We start from the raw sequence: 20,864 nt of genomic DNA on the forward strand, positions 1-20,864 counted from the left end.
TGGTCCACCTTTCTGAGATCTCTTTTACAAGTTTCACAGCTGCAGAAGTGTTTCATAGCTGCAATGGCATCTTCTGGCTGTAGCATGTCAGCCTGCTCCTGTTCCGTGAACTGCAGGGCTGCCTTCCCACTGCTGAGCAAAATGCTTGGTTTGTGTGGTTTCAGGGTTTTTCATCTGTTGATGAAAGAAAATAAACCAGTTCTCACAACACATGCATGAGAAAAAAAAGTCAGTCATTTTTTTGTAGTGTGTACCTCTTATTTACTTCCCATGAATAAACAAGTTATAGAGTTGGCTGTATGGAAATCTGCTATTTACTGCCAAATGTAACCAGTAGCCTATCCTAAGTCCATCACACCCTTCTGTGCATCAGTGCTCCCAAGTTATGAAGCCATCAGTAACCCTGGAAAAAACATTATTCCCCTCAGCTTGGTCTATCTATTATTTTCTATTAATTTAAATACCACGTGTGGGTTGTGACTAATGAAAGCAATATAGCTACAGCATGTGAGACAAAGCTCGGGTTTAGATAGTGAGCTGTTTTGGAGGAGCAGGAGGAAACAAGGCTTCTCTTAGGCTTCAGGAATCACCACTTCAGAAGTGAGCTGTTTTATGGGAAGGGTATTGACTCCATGAAGGCCACAGCTCAACTTCACTGGCTGGAGCAGAGATGACAGATAAGATTGCTCCTGGCAGCTCTGTCCACAGCCAGTGGGTGTATCTGGGTGAAAAGTGTTGTGGTGCCCTTTGCGGGAAAGTGGTGCAATCTAACCATGCATCAGTCTCGCCACAATTCCTGGCCCTGAAGACACAAGCAGACCTTGTGTGGACACGGCTGCCCTCGCAGCTGGTGTGGGCAGCCAGGCTGGGCTGGAAGCGGCTGCTAAATGCGCTGTACTGGGTGAAATGTCAGCGTGCTCTCTTGCCTGCATCCACGTGCTCTGGACCTGCTCTTTCTGAACTGTTTACAGCTCAGTGTTCATTAGGGCTTGACCAAAAGGTCCTATTATAGTTCTTAAAAGGTTTTGCATTTTCTATCTACTATTTGATACATTGTTGAATTCTTGATGAACCCCCATGCTTAAACCTGCAGTGACAAAGGCTTATACATTCAAACATATGCAGTGCTTCACTCTGGATGCTGTCACTGGCGTGAGTTGAGTCTTAAGCCCAAGTCGTGTCAGTTTTTCACATTAATATTCTTACCCTTTACACAAGGAGTTTTCTTCATTGGGCCAAGTCAGCATGTTTTTTCTGACTGCACCCATAACTCTTGTGGGTCCTCCCCTTGGGCTGGGGCAAGACAGCCAAGCTCATACGCAGCACACAAAGGGTTGCAGAAAATGTACTATCTGTCAATAAGTGGGACCACATGGTGCTTTTAATCCCTTCTGTACAGGCTAGTGGCAACTGCCTGAGCTTTGTCTGTGGGAAATAGTGTATTTGTCAGAAGAACCCAAAAATACCACACCCAGAACATGAGGGGACTCTACTGGTGCTGCTGAAAAATCAAGAAAGCCTAATGCCCAGTAATATAAATGGAAGAAGATTCACACTTATCATCTGCTAAATTTGGTGGAGTATCTGTGACAGACAAGACTCCTACTTGCCTTTATCACAAGGACATAAGTCACAGCCTGCAGCCTGTTTTAATACAGGCTGGCTTTGGGACTCTAGATTGGCCTATTTAAGACTTTCCTGAGAGAAAATGCAATTATTTCAGGTAAGTTGCCAAGCAGCTCCTGTGCTCTGCCTACACCTGGTTATACTTTTAGAACTATTATATATGTACAAAGCAGAAAGTGAAAAAAGGTGGGCAGCTTTAGAGAAGTTATTGCTGCTGTTTGCTGGCAGCAGGATGCCATTTATAAATGATGTTATCCTCACTTTACAGCACAACAACTCAAAGCACAGAGGGAAGAGGCAACTGTGATGGCAGCTCTACAAAATGCTACACAAGATATGGTGAGGGGACACAGGCAACTGTTGCTGGTTAAATGTTATTCCTGGATGTTGGACACAAAACTGACAGTAACTTCTGACTTTCTTTTTCAATGTTTTTTCAACAACACGTACAAAAAGAGCTAGACACCAATATAATAAAATTATTATTCTTGTTTAGGATGAAGTAGTCACAGGATGAAATCAGAGATGACACCTGAATTTTTCAATAGCTGAATTTTTCAATAACGCAAACAGGCAGGAAATGAGAAAGCAAGGTTTTTTGAAGCAATTATATAATATCAAGCTAAATTCAGCTGATGAAAAAAGAACTTTTTATGGGAAAATAAATGAAAAATCTGTGCTTAAATGAAAATGGGATAGAGGACTGGACCTGACATGCAAAAGGAAAGATTTTTAGATTAAGTGAGGGCAAACTTTGATGCTGCAAATAAGGTTAATTTCTTCGGTATAGTAACTCAAAAACTGACTCAAATGTAATGGTATGTGCACAGTTACCCCATGCCTCATTGCCTGCCCTGGTTTGAAGCCAGAACAATATTTCCACCTGCCAGATTTGAGTGTCAATGCCTAGTGTAGTGTTCAATTGCAACAGCAAGATGTCCAAATCTCTACTGTTTGATCACACAGCTGTAGGGACACCAACAAAAACTGGTACAAAAGTGAGTCTGAAAAAACCTTCAGTTTCTCTCTTAGAAACATATTAGGCCTTGGATGACTAATGAAACATCACTATACCTGAGCTGCCTCCTTGATGGCTTGATGCCAGGTCTAAGAGCAAGCCAATATTTGAATTTTCATAAGTCAACAGCAGAAAGGAGAAAAGGTTTAGTGGGAAAATAAAAGGTGGTCCAAGGACAAGGAAAAAAACCCAAAACCAGTGTGGTTGTCTAGACCTACTTTCATTTTCTTCTATGATTCACTTTATGATTCTGTGAAAGACCATTTTTACCCTTTCTTCCAGACAAGTGTTGTTAGAGGAAGTAAGTCCACCTCCGCAGCCATCCCTTTGCCCAGCTGGTGAACCCTGCCGTTCCCTCTTGCAGTGGCACACCAGAGCCAGGGCAGCCCAGAAGGAGAAGGGAGAGGGGAACAGGCTGGCAGCTGAAGGGCAGCACAGGCTGCAGCCACCAGTTAGCGCAGTCTGAATCTCCTGGACACGGGTTAGTAAGCATTTCATATATTGCTAAACTTGAACTATAAACTGCAATTGGTAAATCTGCAGGATTAATCAAAATACACCCGGCTAACCTTCAAATTATCAACTCTTACAGCTGTTTGGTTACTTTGGAACTGCTACTGCTACGTGACATTAGCTCAAGGCCAGATCTGCAACTGTCTGCATCAATCCAGCGAAGCTTTCTGCAGAAAGGTGACAGAGCAGAGAGGGAACAAGAAATGGTTAATCAATAGCTTGCTAGGTTGACTCAGTGCCATTAGATACAATAGAGTACCCACTGTATATAAATTGTGACTTGTCTTCTCTTTCATTCTCAGTCACTTCTCTTGCCATCCTGGTAGTTACCCATTTTCCACTTGGAAGCTTTTGGGCATTACCAGAAATGTTCCTAGCATCCTGGATCTGGGGAACGGCAGTAATACTTTGTTGTGTGTCTTGGTTTCTTCTAGGGAGGAGGAGAAGGTAAGGACTCTTTCTGTAAAAGCATCTCAGTGTGCCTGGCCTTTATTTGTGTCAAATATCTTGTGTACATCACTAAGAGAACTGTAGTCAGACATATGCAGGACAGCACAGACAATGCTGTAGTTTGGTCTTTTGAGAGATTTATGTTCTAATTGAATTTTTGTGTATGAACTTTGCAATAATAGTGTAGTGATGCCTAGAGGTAGCTGTAGATATAAATCTATGCATAAAAAAGGTAATTAAAATATGAATATGTATGTCCTGATTTCCCAAAGTTGTGGGCTGTAATTTCACCTGTATTGTAATCACAGCAAATACCTACTTATATGTAATTATTGTTTAATACCTACTTACAAACATTTTTATATTGTATTAGTAACACAATTTAATACAGGTAATATTTATGTACGAGGTATATTCCTTAAAAGCTTTTATCCTACTGACACATTCACATAGGGAGCAAGTAATTTCCTTAATTCTTCTTATTTTTTAATTTCAGCATTTTCTAGTTTTATTTTTAAAAGTTTGATTTTAAAAAAAGGTGAAGATAATTAACTTCATTTACTGTAAAAGCTGAAATATTATATAAAAGTTATTTCCGAAGTCATAATGCCCTTATGCAGGAAAGTTGTTTCTACTCAAAAAAGAAAATAATTTAAACATATGCTTCACTTTATCTGCTTAATTTACAGCATGTGCTTGATGACACATTGTCTGAAACACTAGCTCTTATGCTTACTGAGGATCATAGCAAAATTCCCATATTTTTAGAAAGATCTGGTCCATTAATGGGATATGCCAATAATAACAACCTTTCTATACTAAAAAGTTTCTTTGCTTGGTATTCAAATGAAATTGTATATAAAATTGCCCAAAAATTGTCTTAGACAGTATCAGTGTGATGGATTATTTATTAATGTGACAATTTCATAGCTGTGTGTTAGCTAATGGCAAAAATTTTGCATTTGAATGGGAGAAAAATATACATCTGATCCAGGGAAAATAAAGATGACATAGTAAAACTGTTTTATTATGTGTTTTATTATGTCTATTATTAGTTAAAGTTGTTCTTTCATACATAGCTTAGCTCTTAAAGAGGAGATAATTATTTACAAATAAACTACTCATTCGGGATTTTTTTCTTCACTTTTTTTTCACATTACACAAAGCCTAACATCAGTATTTTACATACCTGATAGTCCTGGAGAAGAGATCTTTATACATGATTTTAAATTGAGTTTTTGTTTTGTGTTTTGTAGGCGGCAAGGTGAGCCACCACTTGAAAATGGATCCCTTCCATACCTGGGCTGTGCATTGAAGTTTGGTGCCAACCCCCTTGAATTCCTTAAAGAAAAGCAGAAGAAGCATGGCCACATCTTCACTTGCCATGTAGCAGGGAAATACATTCATTTCCTCACTGACCCTTTTTCATACCATGCATTGATGCGCCAGGGAAAACACTTGGACTGGAAAAAGTTCCACTTTGCTACCTCTGCCAAGGTATTCCTGGTTTTAATATCTAGCATACAAAGTATCTGCTGACATATCCAGTTAATCCCTGTAACCATAACTATGCATTTGAAATAGAATTTGTTTCACATTTGAAATAGAATTTGTTTCACATTTCTGCACTTTTACTGGTTTAAAATATTGTGGTCTTTTTTTTCCTCTTCCTAAATGGAAAAGAAATTTGCAGTGATTTGGATTGCTCTAAGACTATAAATTGTTCTAAGACAGTACATTATTTTATTATATTATTATCCTTCCCTCTAGTAAGCTATAAAGTTATACTCTGGCTTTTGTTTCTGTTAGACTTTATCATACAGGTAATGACAGGCCTTACTTATCATGCATACAATTTATTTTGTGGCAGGCTTTTGGGCATGGTAGCATTGACCCAGCAGAGGGAAACACCACTGAAAATTTTCATCAGACTTTCATTAGAACCCTTCAAGGCAATGCCCTAGATGCTCTCATTGAAGCAATGATGGAAAACCTACAGTACGTCATGCTGCAGTCAAGAGCACCTAAGCTTCAGTCTAATACCTGGGTGACAGAAGGACTTTATACGTTCTGTTGCCAAGTGATGTTCGAGTCTGGCTTTTTAACACTTTTTGGTAAAGAATTGAATTCAAATAATGACAAAAACCTATCATCAAAGCAGGAAACTGAGAGAGCTCATATCCTAAATGCTCTTGAAAACTTCAAGGAATTCGATAAGATTTTCCCAGCCCTCGTGGCAGGGCTGCCTATCCACCTCTTCAAGAGTGCCCACAGTGCACGAGAGAAGCTGGGAGAGGCACTCCTGCACAAGAACCTCCTGAAAAGGGACAACCTCTCTCAGCTTGTCACCCTCCGCATGTTCCTGAACGACACCCTCTCAACCTTTGATGACATGGAAAAAGCCAAGACCCACGTGGCAGTGCTCTGGGCCTCTCAAGCAAACACCATTCCTGCCACTTTTTGGACCTTGTTCTATCTTCTTAAGTAAGTCCCAATGGTTGTTGCGCCCAAACAAGCAAAATATTTATCTTTCAGAAACCAAGTCAATAGTACAGGTCAATTCCACTCCTTGATACCTCATCAGTGATAAAAAAACTTACTGTTTGCAACAGAAGTGCAATGTTGTTCAGGACTTCCACAGAAAAGCCCTTCATCCACCTGAGAACCAGTAGTGGTAGCACAGAGCAATTCTTTAGAAGCTTTTTTTTTTGTTGTTAAGAAACAGCACTCGAGGGCAATGCTACACTTTGTCAAGAAAGCTTTGGAGTAAATCTATATGATAAGACATTAAAAGTGCTAGTTGCAGTCAAATCATTAATTGTATTAAAGGCTACAAGTAAAACTAGACATTTTTAGACCATCTCACCAGAGCAGGCAAAATGAGGTTTAACTTCATTATTGTTTTCACAGATACTTAATAGAAAATAATTTATATGTTGATAGGTCCCACTGAAGCTCTACTGTAGATTGTACCTGCTGAGCTTGCTACTTGTGAGACAAATGCACAGTTCAGATAATACTATCAAATGTCTATTTTAGAGTGGGCCTTTCTGGATTATCTGCTTCAGCATAACTAACTCTGAAGTACATGTCTAAATTTCTAACACCTTTACTTATCGTATCTACTTGCCAATGCTATTTTTTGAAGTTATTTAGTACTTTTTGCTCCAAGAATGCATTTGCTTTAGACTTCCTGGACTTGGAGTCTTTTAGCACCCTGATTGTGCCTTCATCAAGACACCATTGCACCCTCTTTTTTTGTGTCTATATATTTCACCAAAGTTCATATATTCCGTGTCTGAAAGAAAGGCTAGATGGTGAAGGGTACTATATGGGCTCTTAGTATTGGGAAGATTCTTTTCAGCTAGACAGAATATTGTCACATCAGCCAGTATAAAGGATGTTATAAACTGATCTACAATCCTGTTCCTAAACTTCCTACCTGCAGTGGGGCTATTTCCTAATCTACAGCTGGCTGGGTTTTTTCTTATTTTTGGCATTGCTTTTTAGTGACAGTACTGTTTATTACCTGAATTATGCACATCAGTTCTGTCCCACTTGTCATTGCAGACAAAATCAAATACTTGGGATTCCTTTCTTTTTCTTTTTTTTTCCTTTGAAGTTATCATACCTTTGCCAAGACATGAAAAAATGGAACTGCAGCATTTTGTTGCAGCATTTTTATTTTAGAAGGTTGTACTTGTTGGCCAACAAAATAAATTTTAGTCAGGAAGAAAGTAAATTGCAAAACTACTTCTTAAAGAATTTTTAAATTTATGTTATACCTTTGCTCTTTTGATCTCAGGAGTCCAGAAGCAATGAGAGCTGCTAGCAAAGAAGTGCAAAGTGTTTTGGAAACTGCTGAAGACAGTATCAGCTTAGATGGCAAACATATGTCCTTGAACCGGAAACAGCTGGATAATATGCCAATACTAGGTATGACTATTTTATACAGGATTATTATATGCAGAAATCACACTACAATTTCCATGGTCTTCTATTTATTACCATACAAATGCTTGCTATAGAATTCCTATGAAATTAGCAAAGAAACAATAGAACAGGAAACTATATGTTCCTTAGCAACAGCCAACACAACCAGGCTTCCCAATGTCCCAGGTGGTACTGAGACTATCAAAATTCACATGAACAGCACTTTTTCATGGGAAATGGCATGTCTCAGTAATCCTACAGAGCTACATAACATAGACCCATGGATAATTCTGAGCAATATTTTTGGTTATATCTTTAAATAAAATAAAAAGGTGTTGCCAAAACTTAAATCCCTATTCTTATCATGTGAAGCAATGTTTTCTAATACCATTACTTCTATTTCCTCTCAATAATTTTCAGATTATAAGCACATTTTTCAGAAGTTACAGAGAGTTTTGATAATGTTGCTTTTTAACTACTGTTACTTTAAAAAAAATCAGCTAATATTGAAACAAAAAATTACCATATTACTTTTCTTCAGACTATGAGCTTCTATGCAGGACATCTTAAAACTTCAGAAAATTCTGCTCACTGCACTATTTCTTTTTCTTGTTATGTTTTCAGTTTTCAATGGTTTGGTCTTTATCTCAGAGTGAAAATATGTCTCACTTTGAACATTCTGTTTCATCCACTATAAGCATTTTTTGTGGGAAAAGCAGATTAGGCTCTCAGTGGTATCTGCAGAAGGGATAGAAATGCTAAAGAGACATGAGAAGTACTTTCTTAGGCATTTAGAAAGTGAATATTAAAATATTTATTCTAATAAATTCAGGGTTTGATAATGGCTCTGAAATAGCTCATTATCCATGACCTGCTCCCAGTATATGAATACACTTTTTTTCCATGGCAATCTTTCCTTGTCTTCTCCCAACAGACAGCATCATCAAGGAGGCGATGAGGCTCTCCAGTGCATCCATGACTTTCCGAGTGGCCAAGGAGGATTTCACTTTGCACTTGGAGAACGACTTTTACAACATTCGCAAAGATGACATTGTAGCTCTTTATCCTCAGCTGCTGCATTTCGATCCAGAAATCTATGCTGATCCCTTGGTAAGTATTTTTTCCAAATTGCATTAAACTTGCTGCTCTGGCAGAAGTTAACAGGCCTTTAGATAAAGCACTTACTGGGGTGCGCCAATGCTGGTTTTCTGTTGTACCCCAGACACTCTGTTCTTACACCTGACAATGTGATAATAGGGAACAAAAAAAATAAAGGCAGTGCAAGCACTATCTGCAAAACATGCTTTAGTGTAACCAAAAGGTGTGCTACCAGCCCCAGACAGCCTTCTACTTACTGCCTTCCTCAGTGAGGGAAAATCACCATGATGAGGGTGTTTGAAAAAAGATAAGGATAAAAGTTTCCCAAAGCCACAGAATTAAAATTCTTCCAGTTCTCCTTCTGTTGCATGAACAAGAATGCAGGCTACAATCCTTATTTTTAGAGGTCAGGAAAGAAAAGGAGAGTTATCAGCAAAGAACCTGGGATCCTCTCCCACATAACAGAACTTCTCAGAAGCTACTCTTTCTAAAACAGCACCATGGGGTCTGGTGGTACTGTACGATGCTTATTGCTGGAGACATCCCTTTCCCAGCCTGCATTTTGTGTCTTAGCAGCTTTATCTGGTTTTTGGAGGCATCCAAATATCAAGGAATATCTTTTGTGTGTTTAATTGCAGACATTCAAATACAATCGCTTCCTGAATGAGAAGGGAGAGGAGAAGACCGACTTCTACCGGAACGGCCGGAAGCTGAAGTATTATTACATGCCTTTTGGGACAGGCATAGCAAAGTGCCCGGGCAGGTTATTTGCTGTCCATGAAATTAAACAATTTTTGGCTCTGATTTTTTCATATTTTGAGATAGAGCTTGTGGACAGCAATGTGAAGTGTCCCTCTTTAGATCAATCCCGTGCAGGACTGGGTATTTTGCAGCCATCCAATGACATTGATTTCAGGTACAGGCTGAAATACTTATGAACATATGTTTTGTACTATGCAAATACACTATGTACAAGTAGTACATAAATACACTGTATATACTAACAGTACTAAATACACTGTATAACATATGCTTTATATACATTTTATGTATATATGCAAATGAAATGCTTCGAGTCTTGGGGGAAAATCTATATGAAGATGCTAATTCACCATTTAATGAAAAATGCGCACCAGTGTGGTAGCAGCGTGCAGTGGATTTAATGCTCTCTTTTGATGCAAATGTCTCCCTTTTTACCAACCATTTTGAAAGTCAAGTTAAGATTTTCGATTGTGTGTATACAGCAGACAGTTTTTTTTTTCTGTCAGCAAATACTTTCCCACAGGTAGAATTTCTTGAGCTAATTCATAATAATTCCAAAATTGTACTTCAGTTAAAACATATTCTTTTCTATAATTGAAATGGTTTGGGGGGGGTGGGGGGGGGGGCTGGGCCTCCTCATAGGTGAAATAAAGTTTTTGTTATATAAAGGCAGATTCACAATGGGGAGGGGAGAGTTTCCTGGGGAATTACATTTATGGTTTTATGAAAAACTAGAAGACTTGAAAAAAACCTACAGAAATATTCACGTTCAAGTGAAACTGCAAAACTTGTATTATATTCTTTGTAAGATACTTATTTTTAGAAACTGCTAACTGTATTAAAATAAATTATATTGGCTGAAACAAATGCATCTCTAGACTGTTTGTTGTTTTAACATCCTAACATTATCAAAGGTTTATGCACCCATCCAAAGCCACCCAAACCAGTTTAAAATTAGCCAGCTCAAACACCAATATGGAGATAAATAAATACCTATCACATATTCACCAGTGGTTCTGGCTGCATTTAGCCTCATTGCCTAAATTCCATATTTCCATAAGCCTCCTTAGGTCTTCCTAGTCTAATTCCATTAAAGTTACCATGTAGTAGGATGCCCACACATTTTATTTTCAGTGGTAGCATGTCCATAAGAACAATTTTTTCAGGGTTAATATAATTTGGACAGCATCCCCGTCCTTTTCTGCTGCAAGTGACAGATATATGTATGTCACAGATGTCTATTTTTAAATGAAATTTCTTTGGTCTGAAAGAGAGAGCTTTCTTATAATTTGCTGATGTAAAGAACAAATGGACTTCTAACATTGTTTTTATCCTGCTTTTTCCCAAGAACTTATGGTCTGACCTTTTGTCCTTAACTCAAAAGTGAGACTCATGAGATACAGGACTATTTGATTTTTTCAATTTTCACATTCTAGCAAGATACCCAGTCTAGCTGATAGAACTCTCCCTAAATAAGGAGTTTTTGATCACATTCTAGAATTACTTTAAATTATCTATTCTTTTTTCTTCTCACTATACACCATGCTAAATATTCAAAGGTTGATAAAAAGATTATGCAGCATGTGCATAACACTTTATTTTGTGTGCAACACACATTTATTACCTGTGTGTTGTCTTTGTAATTTTATTTAATCTTTTTACATTTTCAAAGGAGAACAGAGAACACCGATTGCTCGCACCACGTATAATATTAAACAATTATTTATAATGCAAGGGGGGTTGAATTATTACTTTGGTTCTCTTGATGAGGGTAGTATCCAGTACAGCTTTTTTCACACTTCTGTCAATTATATTTTGTATGATTTATATAAATTATAGCATATTCAGTGTCAGCTAATTTGGAGAGTGAATGCAAACCTGACATGCGTCCTGGCACATGTTTTTATCATTAGAGTATCTTCTCCTTCTTTCTTAAATAAATCCTGCTTGAAACAGCAGTTTTTGAGGGCAGCAAGGCTATGCAATATTTTAAGAAAAATACACTTCCTTGATGAAAAGGAATTCAACATGGAATTACAACAACAGAAAAAAGATAAGACAACTGCTAAACTAATTCTAGGTTGCTTCAAAAATTAAACCTCTTTTACATCCCATTGTCCCCTTCAAACTGACTGCTCCAGATTTTTCTGGCTGTGGTTTAATGGGCTTTTATGAGTTCTTTTGGTCAATGAGAAGTTGAAGTTTTCAGTAGCTCCTCAAGCTGATGACTTTCAGCTTCCCAAGTGTAGGAGAAGAATGTAAGATTGGTGAGGAAGATTGTGAACATGGTCAAACGGCTTGCAAGCTGAGGTGTCAAAAACCACATACATCATACCAGTCGTTGTTTAGCCTCATGCTGGACAACACCTGTGTTCAGATAACATAGTCCTGTGATACATTTAGAGGTATGCTGTTGAGCATGGGTGAGATTCCTTATCCTGCTGTGGGAGCAATCAAATGGCAGTAAACTACACCTGCATGAATCCCTGATATACAAGGGAAAAAGAGAAGTTTTGGTGATCCACTAGCACTCACAGAGCTCCATGGTGTCTGCATCCCTGCTTGTTTGTCTCTTTCTGGGTGCTGCTTTGGGGATTCCCCCCCCTGGCATCATGATTTAAACCCAGCCAGCAACCAAGCACCAAACAGCCAGTCACTCACTCCCCCAGAAGTAGGATCAGGGTGATAATCAGAAGGGTAAAAGCTAGAAAACTCATGGTTTGGTTTGGTTTCAACAAAACCAAATTTTCTCTCCATTTCATCCATGGTGTTGTGGTTGTTCCTATGTCCTGCCTGAGCTGGCTCACACACCAAGGAATACCGACAATAGAGAACTCAGGGGAAGGTAAAAACATTAGAGGATCACCCCACAGATTAAAGTCCAGTTCTGAACACTGTGGAGAAAATACTGACTAAAGTGCAGAATCACCACAAACCGGTGGAAAGCAGCACTGTCACCAGACAGGGCCCCACGCGGGTGGCTCACGCACTCCTGCCCAAACTCCTGCGGCACCATGGTCCTCACCACTCAGCCTGGGCCAGTCCTCTCTTGCCGGGGTAGGAGCTCTCCATGGATGACTGGATCACCTAACCTGTGTATTGATATGCAGTGTATAGAACAGAGGCAACCAGCCCTTTCTGCTCAGTTCTGGACTCCTGTAGCCTGAGGATGATAAAGCATGTCTGCAAGGGACTCTTTTTCATATTGACCTTGTGTTATGCAGATGAAAAGACCCAGTATAAGTCCCTAAGTATGCTTCCACTTTGTGACAAAAGAAACGCAGATGAACAGTTTGAATCATCTGGATATGGATTTCCTTTTTTGTTTTTATATATATTGAGCTATATACAAGTATTTTTGTTTACTGCTGTAGATGCTAATTTTCTAACCTCAGTTAAACCCCTGTTAATTGCACAGATGCGAGTGGGGGGATAAAAGAAAGTACAAGGTCTGTGGCACTATGCCTCAGCTAATGTAATCAAATACTTCAGCAATCAATACTCATCTGCCTTGCCAGGGTCACAAACATCACAAGGTTAGATCAGGGCAATTCTTTCTGCTGCATCTCCTAAAAGCAGGACTTTTATTAAGACAGGAAAACAAAGAAAAATAATACTAAAACCATAAGAGCAATTAGAAACATATTGGGCAGATACAGGCTGGTAGCAAGCAGGCAGCCTCTACTGTGGGTTTGTGAGTATTTCACATTATATACTTACTATTTAAAATGCATGAAGAGGTATGGGCAGAAGAGAAGCAACGACCTTGGCCTCCAGGTAGGCAATCTAACAATCTAACCATTAGGATAGCTCAGGCATTTCTCTCAGGGAATTTGTAGCACTCCAAAAAAAAAAAAAAAAAAAAAAAAAAAAACTGACTCATAACAGACTCAACAGGATGATTTGCATGACTCCCTGATAGTGCCCTTACAGACAAAATGCTCTCTTAGTTGAGAGGAGATTCAATTTCAATTTGGGATTGCAGTCCCCAAGAAGTTAGTGAGTTCAGTCTCTCCCACACCCCCAGGGGACAACTCTAAGCTTGTGGTTGTCCTGTATAGGGTGAGTAAGAGTGAGAGCTAATTCTTGAGGGACACATAAGCATAACATAGATTAGGCACACCAGGGAGATTAAATGTTCAGATTTTTTTTGGACCCAGATGAGCTGGACATTGGGTTGGTCAGATGCCTCTGAACAGTGATTTGGGGATTAGGAGCAAGGCAGAGCCAGCTGAGTGAAACTATGTGGCTCATAATCCAGCAGGAGGCATTTTGGGTGAGCAGATTGATCCTAGACAGTGAAAATGTTCTAGATGTTAATATTCTAAATATTCTAAATGTTTTCAGGCTAAAAAAAATCTTTACTGATCATGGCGATCTTGGGAGCGACATGGTGACTTTACTAATGAAACATGACACCATTTCAGAAAACAAGAGTTTTACAATTCTGAAACCATGCTGGCCACAGCTGTTGTAACAGAGCTGATCTCAGGCAGCCACTCTTCAATATGTCAACAGTGGGTTTGAGCATAGATTTTTAAACCCTTCAATTTGTTTTCTCTTACTGTAGGAATATCAGGATAAACTGGTATCTATATTATGAGACCTCTTATGCAACTTTCTGATTAAGTAAAAGAGGAAGCAAAAAGAGGAAAAATCATGGGATAAGTTTTCTGAAATCATGAAATACCTTTTTGATATAACTATTGCTTAGCTGGTGATAGCATGCTTCAAGTTGTTCATCATCTTGGTCTAAACAGAGAGCTGTGGCACCATAAATAGGTATTTGCCATTTATGAACTGCACACAGTGCTATATCTGAATGTCAGCAGGCTGAAGACTGGACCATGATCTTCTGATGCTCCTGTTCATTGCAGGGGATTGGACTAGATGATCTGTAAAGATCCCTTCCAACCCAAACTATTCTATAATCCTGTGGTTCTATTATCTCCTCTCATTTACACCACCAGGTCCACACAGTTAAGGAACATACAGAGGAGGCTTGACCATAATTATGTTTAGCTGCACACAGGGGTTTTGGTGGTAAAAACAGTGATTGCCTCCTAATAACCTTAGAATTAAATGATAAAAAGGTTACATACTATTAACAGGAGTGCTATCAGTGTAAATACCCAGCTTGCTAACTCTTGTTTACTTTAATTTGTTTTCTGCCAAGACAGACAACTCTGTGGGACACATTTCAAATCAAATGATCTTCAGTGACCCATGAGTCATGAAGGGAGAGAGAGGTCACTTCAGAACAATTCACTAAAGAGAGATAGATTTTTCAAATGAAAAGGTTATTTTACTTTAATCGCCTATAAATAATATCCTGTGGGTTCCAATTATCTTTTTAAAGATAACAGTAATTTCTAAAAATTATCTCATCAGATAGCAGGATCCCATAGAAATTTTGAAAGATTAAAACACCTTGGCTGGCTGAATCTCTTTTGTTATAAGAACTCTTTAGTGTGACTGGCCATGTAATTATTTCTTGGTAACATTCGTGCAACAGTTGATTGGAAAAGGATTGAAAAAGGCCCCCAGTAATTGCAGACTTGAGACATAAAAACACCCACAGGCAGAACACTGAATACCATAGGCTGGAAGAACTCACGCTAGAAGTCACTTCACCCTTGGTGAAATGAGCTCCCCTTTACACAGCTCAAGAACAAGGAGAGCTTCCTTGGGATGCTTAGGATTTGTGCAAGGTTCCCAAGGAACAGACTTGCTCTCACAGGTGCTCAGCAGGCTTCAAAAAACCAGCTGGTTTTCTGTTGGGTTCTGGAGGGCTTTGGGAAGCCTCCCTCTTCGTGTTAGCTGCAGGTAAGTACTCTGTGCAGAGTGCTGGCTGGTGGGAGCACAGGGTCAGTCCCCACTGTCTGCCCCAGGATGTGCCTGTGGCTCTGCCAGCTGCACTGGGACCAGACTCACCTCTCACTGGGTTTGTAGAGAGAACAGTGCCAGACCCCACCTCATCTCAGCCCGTGCTCCATATGGACACCCGGACTCTAAAGGTAAGCCAGATCCTTCAAGGGAATTGGAGGCAGATATGAACATTTTGTGCCTGCGAAAAGCTCTGTTCCCCCCTTGCCACGAGCTTGCATGTCTGGTTTGAAGCACAGGGTGAGGAGCATTGGCTCAAGGGTTGAATCAGCAGGCGAGAGGGGAACTGGGTCTTGATGACCTGCAGTGACCTCAGCTCTGCTCTGCTTTAGTGATAATCGCTCCTTAGGCTGAGGGAAAGACTTCTCTGCTTAATGCAACATTTCAGCTAGACTGCTGTGCCCAAGTAAGCAAACCCTTGGAAAGGTAAAAAGTTAAGGGGGCACTTTCAAAAAATACATCCTCCACATTGAATGGAAAATTTTGTGGCTATTTTATTTCTTCGATGTAAGAACTTGGAACAAGGAATAATATCCTTATGAGAATTAGAAGCTGATGTTAAAACCAACAGGGAGAGCCATTAATGATGCAATTACACAAGTTGTGTTCACTGTGCCTCTTGGTACATTAGCTTCTTACATGTATTATTTAGACACAGCAAACTTGGCTAAACAGACCAAAACAACTGTTGTCCATTGAAGTTCTATGTCTGGACTTAGAAAAGATTCTTCTGTGTCTGTAAAGAGATTATAGTCAGAGAACTGTCCCTAAAATCTGTTGATTTAATAATCCTGTGAATTTGCAGAAACCATAGCCAGAGAATAGGGGTGCTGGATGCAGACATAAGACATACACCACACTACAGAGGTATCTGCAGATGAGGTTCCTAGTGAAGACACTGCAGCGCCAGAAGAGAGTTGCTGGCTGTAATTCAGAAGACCCCAGCTCCCTGCCTATGTTCCTGGCACAGGCAGAGCAGAGGTGAGAGATGTAGGCCAGCACCATCTTGCCCCATTAATAATTTCTAAAGCTAAATGGTAGCAAAAATTACTTGCTTATTTGTCAGCCTTCACTGCTAAGAATGCTTTTACAATTATTATTTATTACTAATATTATTTCCACACAGATAAGGACTTGATATAAGACTTGTAAAAACACAGAGCAAAACCACCATGCTTCTCCCAGGTATCTCACAATCTAAGGAAAACCCAAGGTGAAATCACCCATCTAGAAGAGGGCAAGCAATGAATGAGGCAGCATTGCCAGAACAACAGCTAGTGGTCTGAAGAGACCAAGAGGTCAGTTAAGGTCAAGTATATCACTGACATCAAAGCACCTTGATCTGGTCAGATCTAAAACACTAGAAATAGAGAGTTAATACCAGATGACAGAGACATGAGGATTAAGGTACAAAGATCCTTGGAAGCAAAAAAAGTTTATATTTGACATGGTAAAGAATGCAGGATACGATAGCAATGGAGGTGGGATGACAGCATAGATTAATGTGCTTTGTGGCAAAAATACACATCAAAGTAGCAGGAGAGGAGAGGGCAGCACTGGAAAATTACTGCAGTGCAAGGAGGAAACACTTGGGTGAAGGTTTTGTTAGAAGAATGGCTATGGGAGGCTATATCTTATCAGCAGGTATGCAGAAGGCAAGACATGAACGGCACAGAAATAAGCTTGCATTAGGTAACAATGTTTAGGGAAGAACAAAAGGTTAAGGGAGGGCATGACAGGGTGGCTCTGAGGAGATACAATAGGTTGAAGTCAGAAGATGAGGAGGTCTGCAAGAGCATGGTTCTGTGGAAACCGTGAATCTCAATTTCTAGAGTAGACCTCAGACAGACCCTATTCCAAAAAGTTACTCCGTAAATAAAATACAACAGGCTAAATCCACATGCATGTACTATGCAAATATTTGCCACCACTCTGATCAAAGTAATTAGATGATAATGTCCAGCCTTGAAACTGGCCTCGAACAGCGTTTATTAAGGTGTTCCACGACTACAGCTATTGCTAAAGATCAGTACATCAAAGTGTTCCATCAATCAGCCTTGAACCTTGTGCAGAGGACTGCCACTGAAGCCATACAGAGTATAATGTATCTGGAGCCTGACAAAAAAGACACACATGCAGCCATCACCAGCACCATAGAACCACTATTACAATTTATGTATTGTCAAAAATGTGCTGGATAACAAGAGGTAACTAAAGAAATACAGGATTTTACTGATTCTTATGCTTATCTGGGGAATAATTATAATATTTTTGAGGTAAGTTTTTTTTCATAACCTAAGAGCCTTTCTTTCTAGTTCCTAATTTCAGTGTAACAGAGATTTTTGTAATGAGTATGTGGTAAGAATAGGAGAAAGAAAGGGAAATAATGGGTGCCACATATGTAAATGAAACTGTTGTAGTCTGAAAAATACTAAGTTTGTGCAACCAAAGACTACAGGAAAATAAGATTTTAAAAATATTTAAAGTCCTGTTCTGAGAGTGACAGATACCCAAAGTAAGAGTCAGTTCACAAGTTATGAAACATGAATTAAGTTTCAAAACTCATACAGCCAGTGGAGATCTGGCCAGCACATGCAGGCAGCTGAACACCAGCAGCTGCCAAAGTATGTGGTGTTACTTTAGGGTAAACCAAATAAATCTCTAAATTGACATGATGGCACTCACAAGGGGTTTGACTCATTTGTCCCCACAAAGGAAGTAGAGACATTTGAAATACCCTGTAGTAACCTGTGTATCTGTAGCCTCCCTTCATACAGACTTACAGTCCCAAAAATCAGGTGTCGAGTCTGTTGATCTCATGGTGTCTTCAGAAACTGAAAAGCTCCAGGAATCTGACTGTGGGATAGCTGCCTGATCAAGCCCTAATCCTCTACTGAACAGAATGGAAGCTGGGCATTTTGCTCATACATAAAAGTGAACAAGTAAATACCTACATTTAAGTGCCCTAATCTCTGAACTGAATCCCATTTTCAGAGTTTTGAGGACCATCAAAGAAATGCAAGCTCTGAATTCAGTTTTGGTCATCAGCTTTCAAACATAAATTTTTATTTCAACAGGAACAATAGCTATTGAGCATGTAAATAATATAACTGCCCTGGAGATTTCTGCTCTTGATTACACTCTGAAAGGAGGTCCTGGAGAGACAGATTTTTTTGGTTCAGGAATTGTATCATGTAATTTTTGCATAAACCAGGCAAGTCAAGATTGCACCGATCTGGAAAAAACTTTGGCCAACAACTTCTGAGAGAAAAATGCAAATTATAGTGATTCAAACCAGCTATTCAGGGTTCATATTTCCTTAAATATAAATTTCAGCTGGAAAAAGAAAATTAATCCTTTCCTTCCGTTGTATTCTGTCGACACATTCCTGGTTTTCTTCCCATTTAAAAAGCTTTAATTTCAAAATTACTTCAAGTTAGAAGATTAAAAGATGGAAAACATATGATTTTATTTAATTTGATCTATACTGGCTGTCACAATGTTTTGGTTTGCTGAAAACTCTGACATATTTGACTTAGGTCAAATCTTCTAAATGGCTATCATCCAATTCTTTCTGGAATTAATTATTTTCATAACTTCCCTAGTAATTAAAACTTCTTTTCAATCTTACTGATAGAACTGTTTACTTTCTCCTACCAGGCACTCATGTATTGAAACATATGAAGAACTCATACAGTATTTACTTTTGAAAACATTTACCAACCAATTCTTTGGAGTTCTTACACAGTAAAAGTTCCCCAAGACACTTAGCACTGGTTTGCTTCCTGTTTTGTCAATATCAGAAGGAATTTAATCTAAAACTTTCACCACAGGAAAGGAAGTCATTGTGTACTGCTCTTGAAATTCTCCTCTATAAAATTTAGAATAAGGAAAGAAAGTAACTTTGTGTGTTTCTATTAACTTGAATGAACAGATATATCAAAGCAGATTCCAAAAATTATTTTCTATCTATTGCTGTATGCACAAATACAGATCCATCAAACTAGAGAGATGTTTCTGTCTGCTGACATTAAATTTTGGTATGCAACTATCACAGCCATAAGGCACAAAGCAGTTGATGAGATGCATGTTGCACAAACCATTTACAATAAATATTCAGGTGCAGTGCTGCATCTCAGTTTTCTACTTTAAAATATAACAGAAAAGACCAATTCCCAAATTCCTAATCACAAATCAAAGTCACTGACTGCTATCTTATAATACTACATTTTTGATTTTCTATTTATTTTGATAAGCTTCTACACATTTACATTTTTTGCTGCATGAGAATTTTATTACTTTACTTGCTTATACAGAAAGAAAAATAAAGCAGTCTCTACTAACAGAAGGTAAAAAAATCCTGTTTTGCTCAGCTCAGATGTATGTCAAATCTACTTCCATTGGTACTTCCCCCTGCCTCCCACCCCTCTCCCCCCAAACTCAGAAAGAAATTACATTCATTAATAATATAATTCAAAGAAATAATTCTAAAGAAACCAGAAGAAAACTGGAAACTTTATCTTGGTGAAATTCTACCCTAAATCTCGCTAGTATAGAATAAAAAACTAAGTAATATTAAAAAAGTTCATAAAGTCATGATTCTAAGAGCAAAGATTATGTTTTAGTCTTTGCGGCCACTCCCTTTCTTAATGCCTATTCCCAACATTTGTGAAATAAAGGGAAAGAAATCCTTCTTCAAAGAGTTGTCACAGTGGTGACAGTGTTCCCAACACCTTTATCTTTCCATTTGAGATGTGCATCACATCTGTATTTTTCCTCTGCCAGGCAATTCATAGACTCATAGAACAGTTTGGGTTGGAAAGGACCTTGGAAGGTTGTCTAGTCCAGACCCCCTCTGCAATGAGCAGGGGCATTTTTACCTACATCAGAGCCCAGTCCAACCTGACCTTGAATGTTTCCAGGAATGGGGTATCTACCACTTCTCTGGGCATCCAGTTCTGGTGTCTCACCATCCAGACCATAAAAAAATTTCTTCATCTCTAGCCTCCTCTTTTAGGTTAAAAACTTGACCCCTTGTTCTATTGCTACAGGCCCTGTGAAAAGTCTGTCCCCATCTTTCTTACAGGCCCCCTTTAAGTATTGAAAGGTCTTCCTGGAATCTCGTCTTCTCCTGGCTGAACAACACCAACTCTCTTAGATTGCCTTCATAGGTGAGGTGCTCTCTCTTTGCTTTTTTGTGGCCCTTCTTTGGACTCACTCCTCATACCTGTGCTGAGGACCCCAGAGCTGGACACAGCACTTCAGGTGAGGTCTCTTGAGAGCAGAGTTGAGAGGCAGAATCACCTCTTCTTTTGATGCAGCCCAGGACATGTTTGGGTTTCTGGGTTGTGAATGCACATTGCTGGATCATGCCTAGCTTTTCATCCACCAGCACCCATCAAGTCCTTCCCCACAGAGCTGCCCCCAATGCCTTCATTCCCCAGCCTGTGTTGATACCAAGGGTTGCCCTGACAGTTGTGGGACCCTGCACTTGGCCTTGTTTAACCTCTGATGCAGCACTCAGAGGAAGGTCACAAGAAGTCACTTGCTGTTTAAGATTTGCTTTGTTTTGTTTCCC

General features: G+C 39.2%; 2 protein-coding genes across 3 annotated transcripts in view; one reads left to right on the top strand and one right to left on the bottom strand.

The window, feature by feature from the left end:
- Positions 1-2,974: 2,974 nt before the first annotated feature.
- CYP7A1 (cytochrome P450 family 7 subfamily A member 1) lies at positions 2,975-10,267 on the top strand. 2 transcript variants are annotated; one of them, XM_068188186.1, is made up of 7 exons: positions 2,975-3,125; positions 3,460-3,604; positions 4,864-5,104; positions 5,478-6,091; positions 7,413-7,543; positions 8,475-8,650; positions 9,277-10,267. In XM_068188186.1, the coding sequence occupies exons 2-7, from the start codon at positions 3,525-3,527 to the stop codon at positions 9,574-9,576; spliced, it is 1,542 nt and encodes a 513-aa protein (XP_068044287.1). In that variant the 5' UTR covers positions 2,975-3,125; positions 3,460-3,524; the 3' UTR covers positions 9,577-10,267. The 2 variants fall into 2 exon arrangements, with proteins under 2 accessions (XP_068044287.1, XP_068044290.1); XM_068188189.1 differs by lacking the exon at positions 2,975-3,125 and adding an exon at positions 3,133-3,334.
- Positions 8,342-20,864, bottom strand: part of UBXN2B (UBX domain protein 2B) — a 34,016-nt gene continuing 21,493 nt past the window's right edge. Inside the window, exons 9-10 of the mRNA XM_068188222.1 lie at positions 8,896-8,999; positions 8,342-8,779 (exon numbers count right to left, since the gene is read on the bottom strand). Of these exons, the coding sequence (XP_068044323.1) occupies positions 8,918-8,999 (82 nt within the window). The 3' untranslated portion in view covers positions 8,342-8,779; positions 8,896-8,917. The remainder of the gene's footprint in view (positions 8,780-8,895; positions 9,000-20,864) is intronic.

Source organism: Anomalospiza imberbis, chromosome 1 (genome assembly GCF_031753505.1).
Source record: "Anomalospiza imberbis isolate Cuckoo-Finch-1a 21T00152 chromosome 1, ASM3175350v1, whole genome shotgun sequence".
In the NCBI taxonomy this organism is placed as follows: domain Eukaryota; kingdom Metazoa; phylum Chordata; class Aves; order Passeriformes; family Viduidae; genus Anomalospiza; species Anomalospiza imberbis.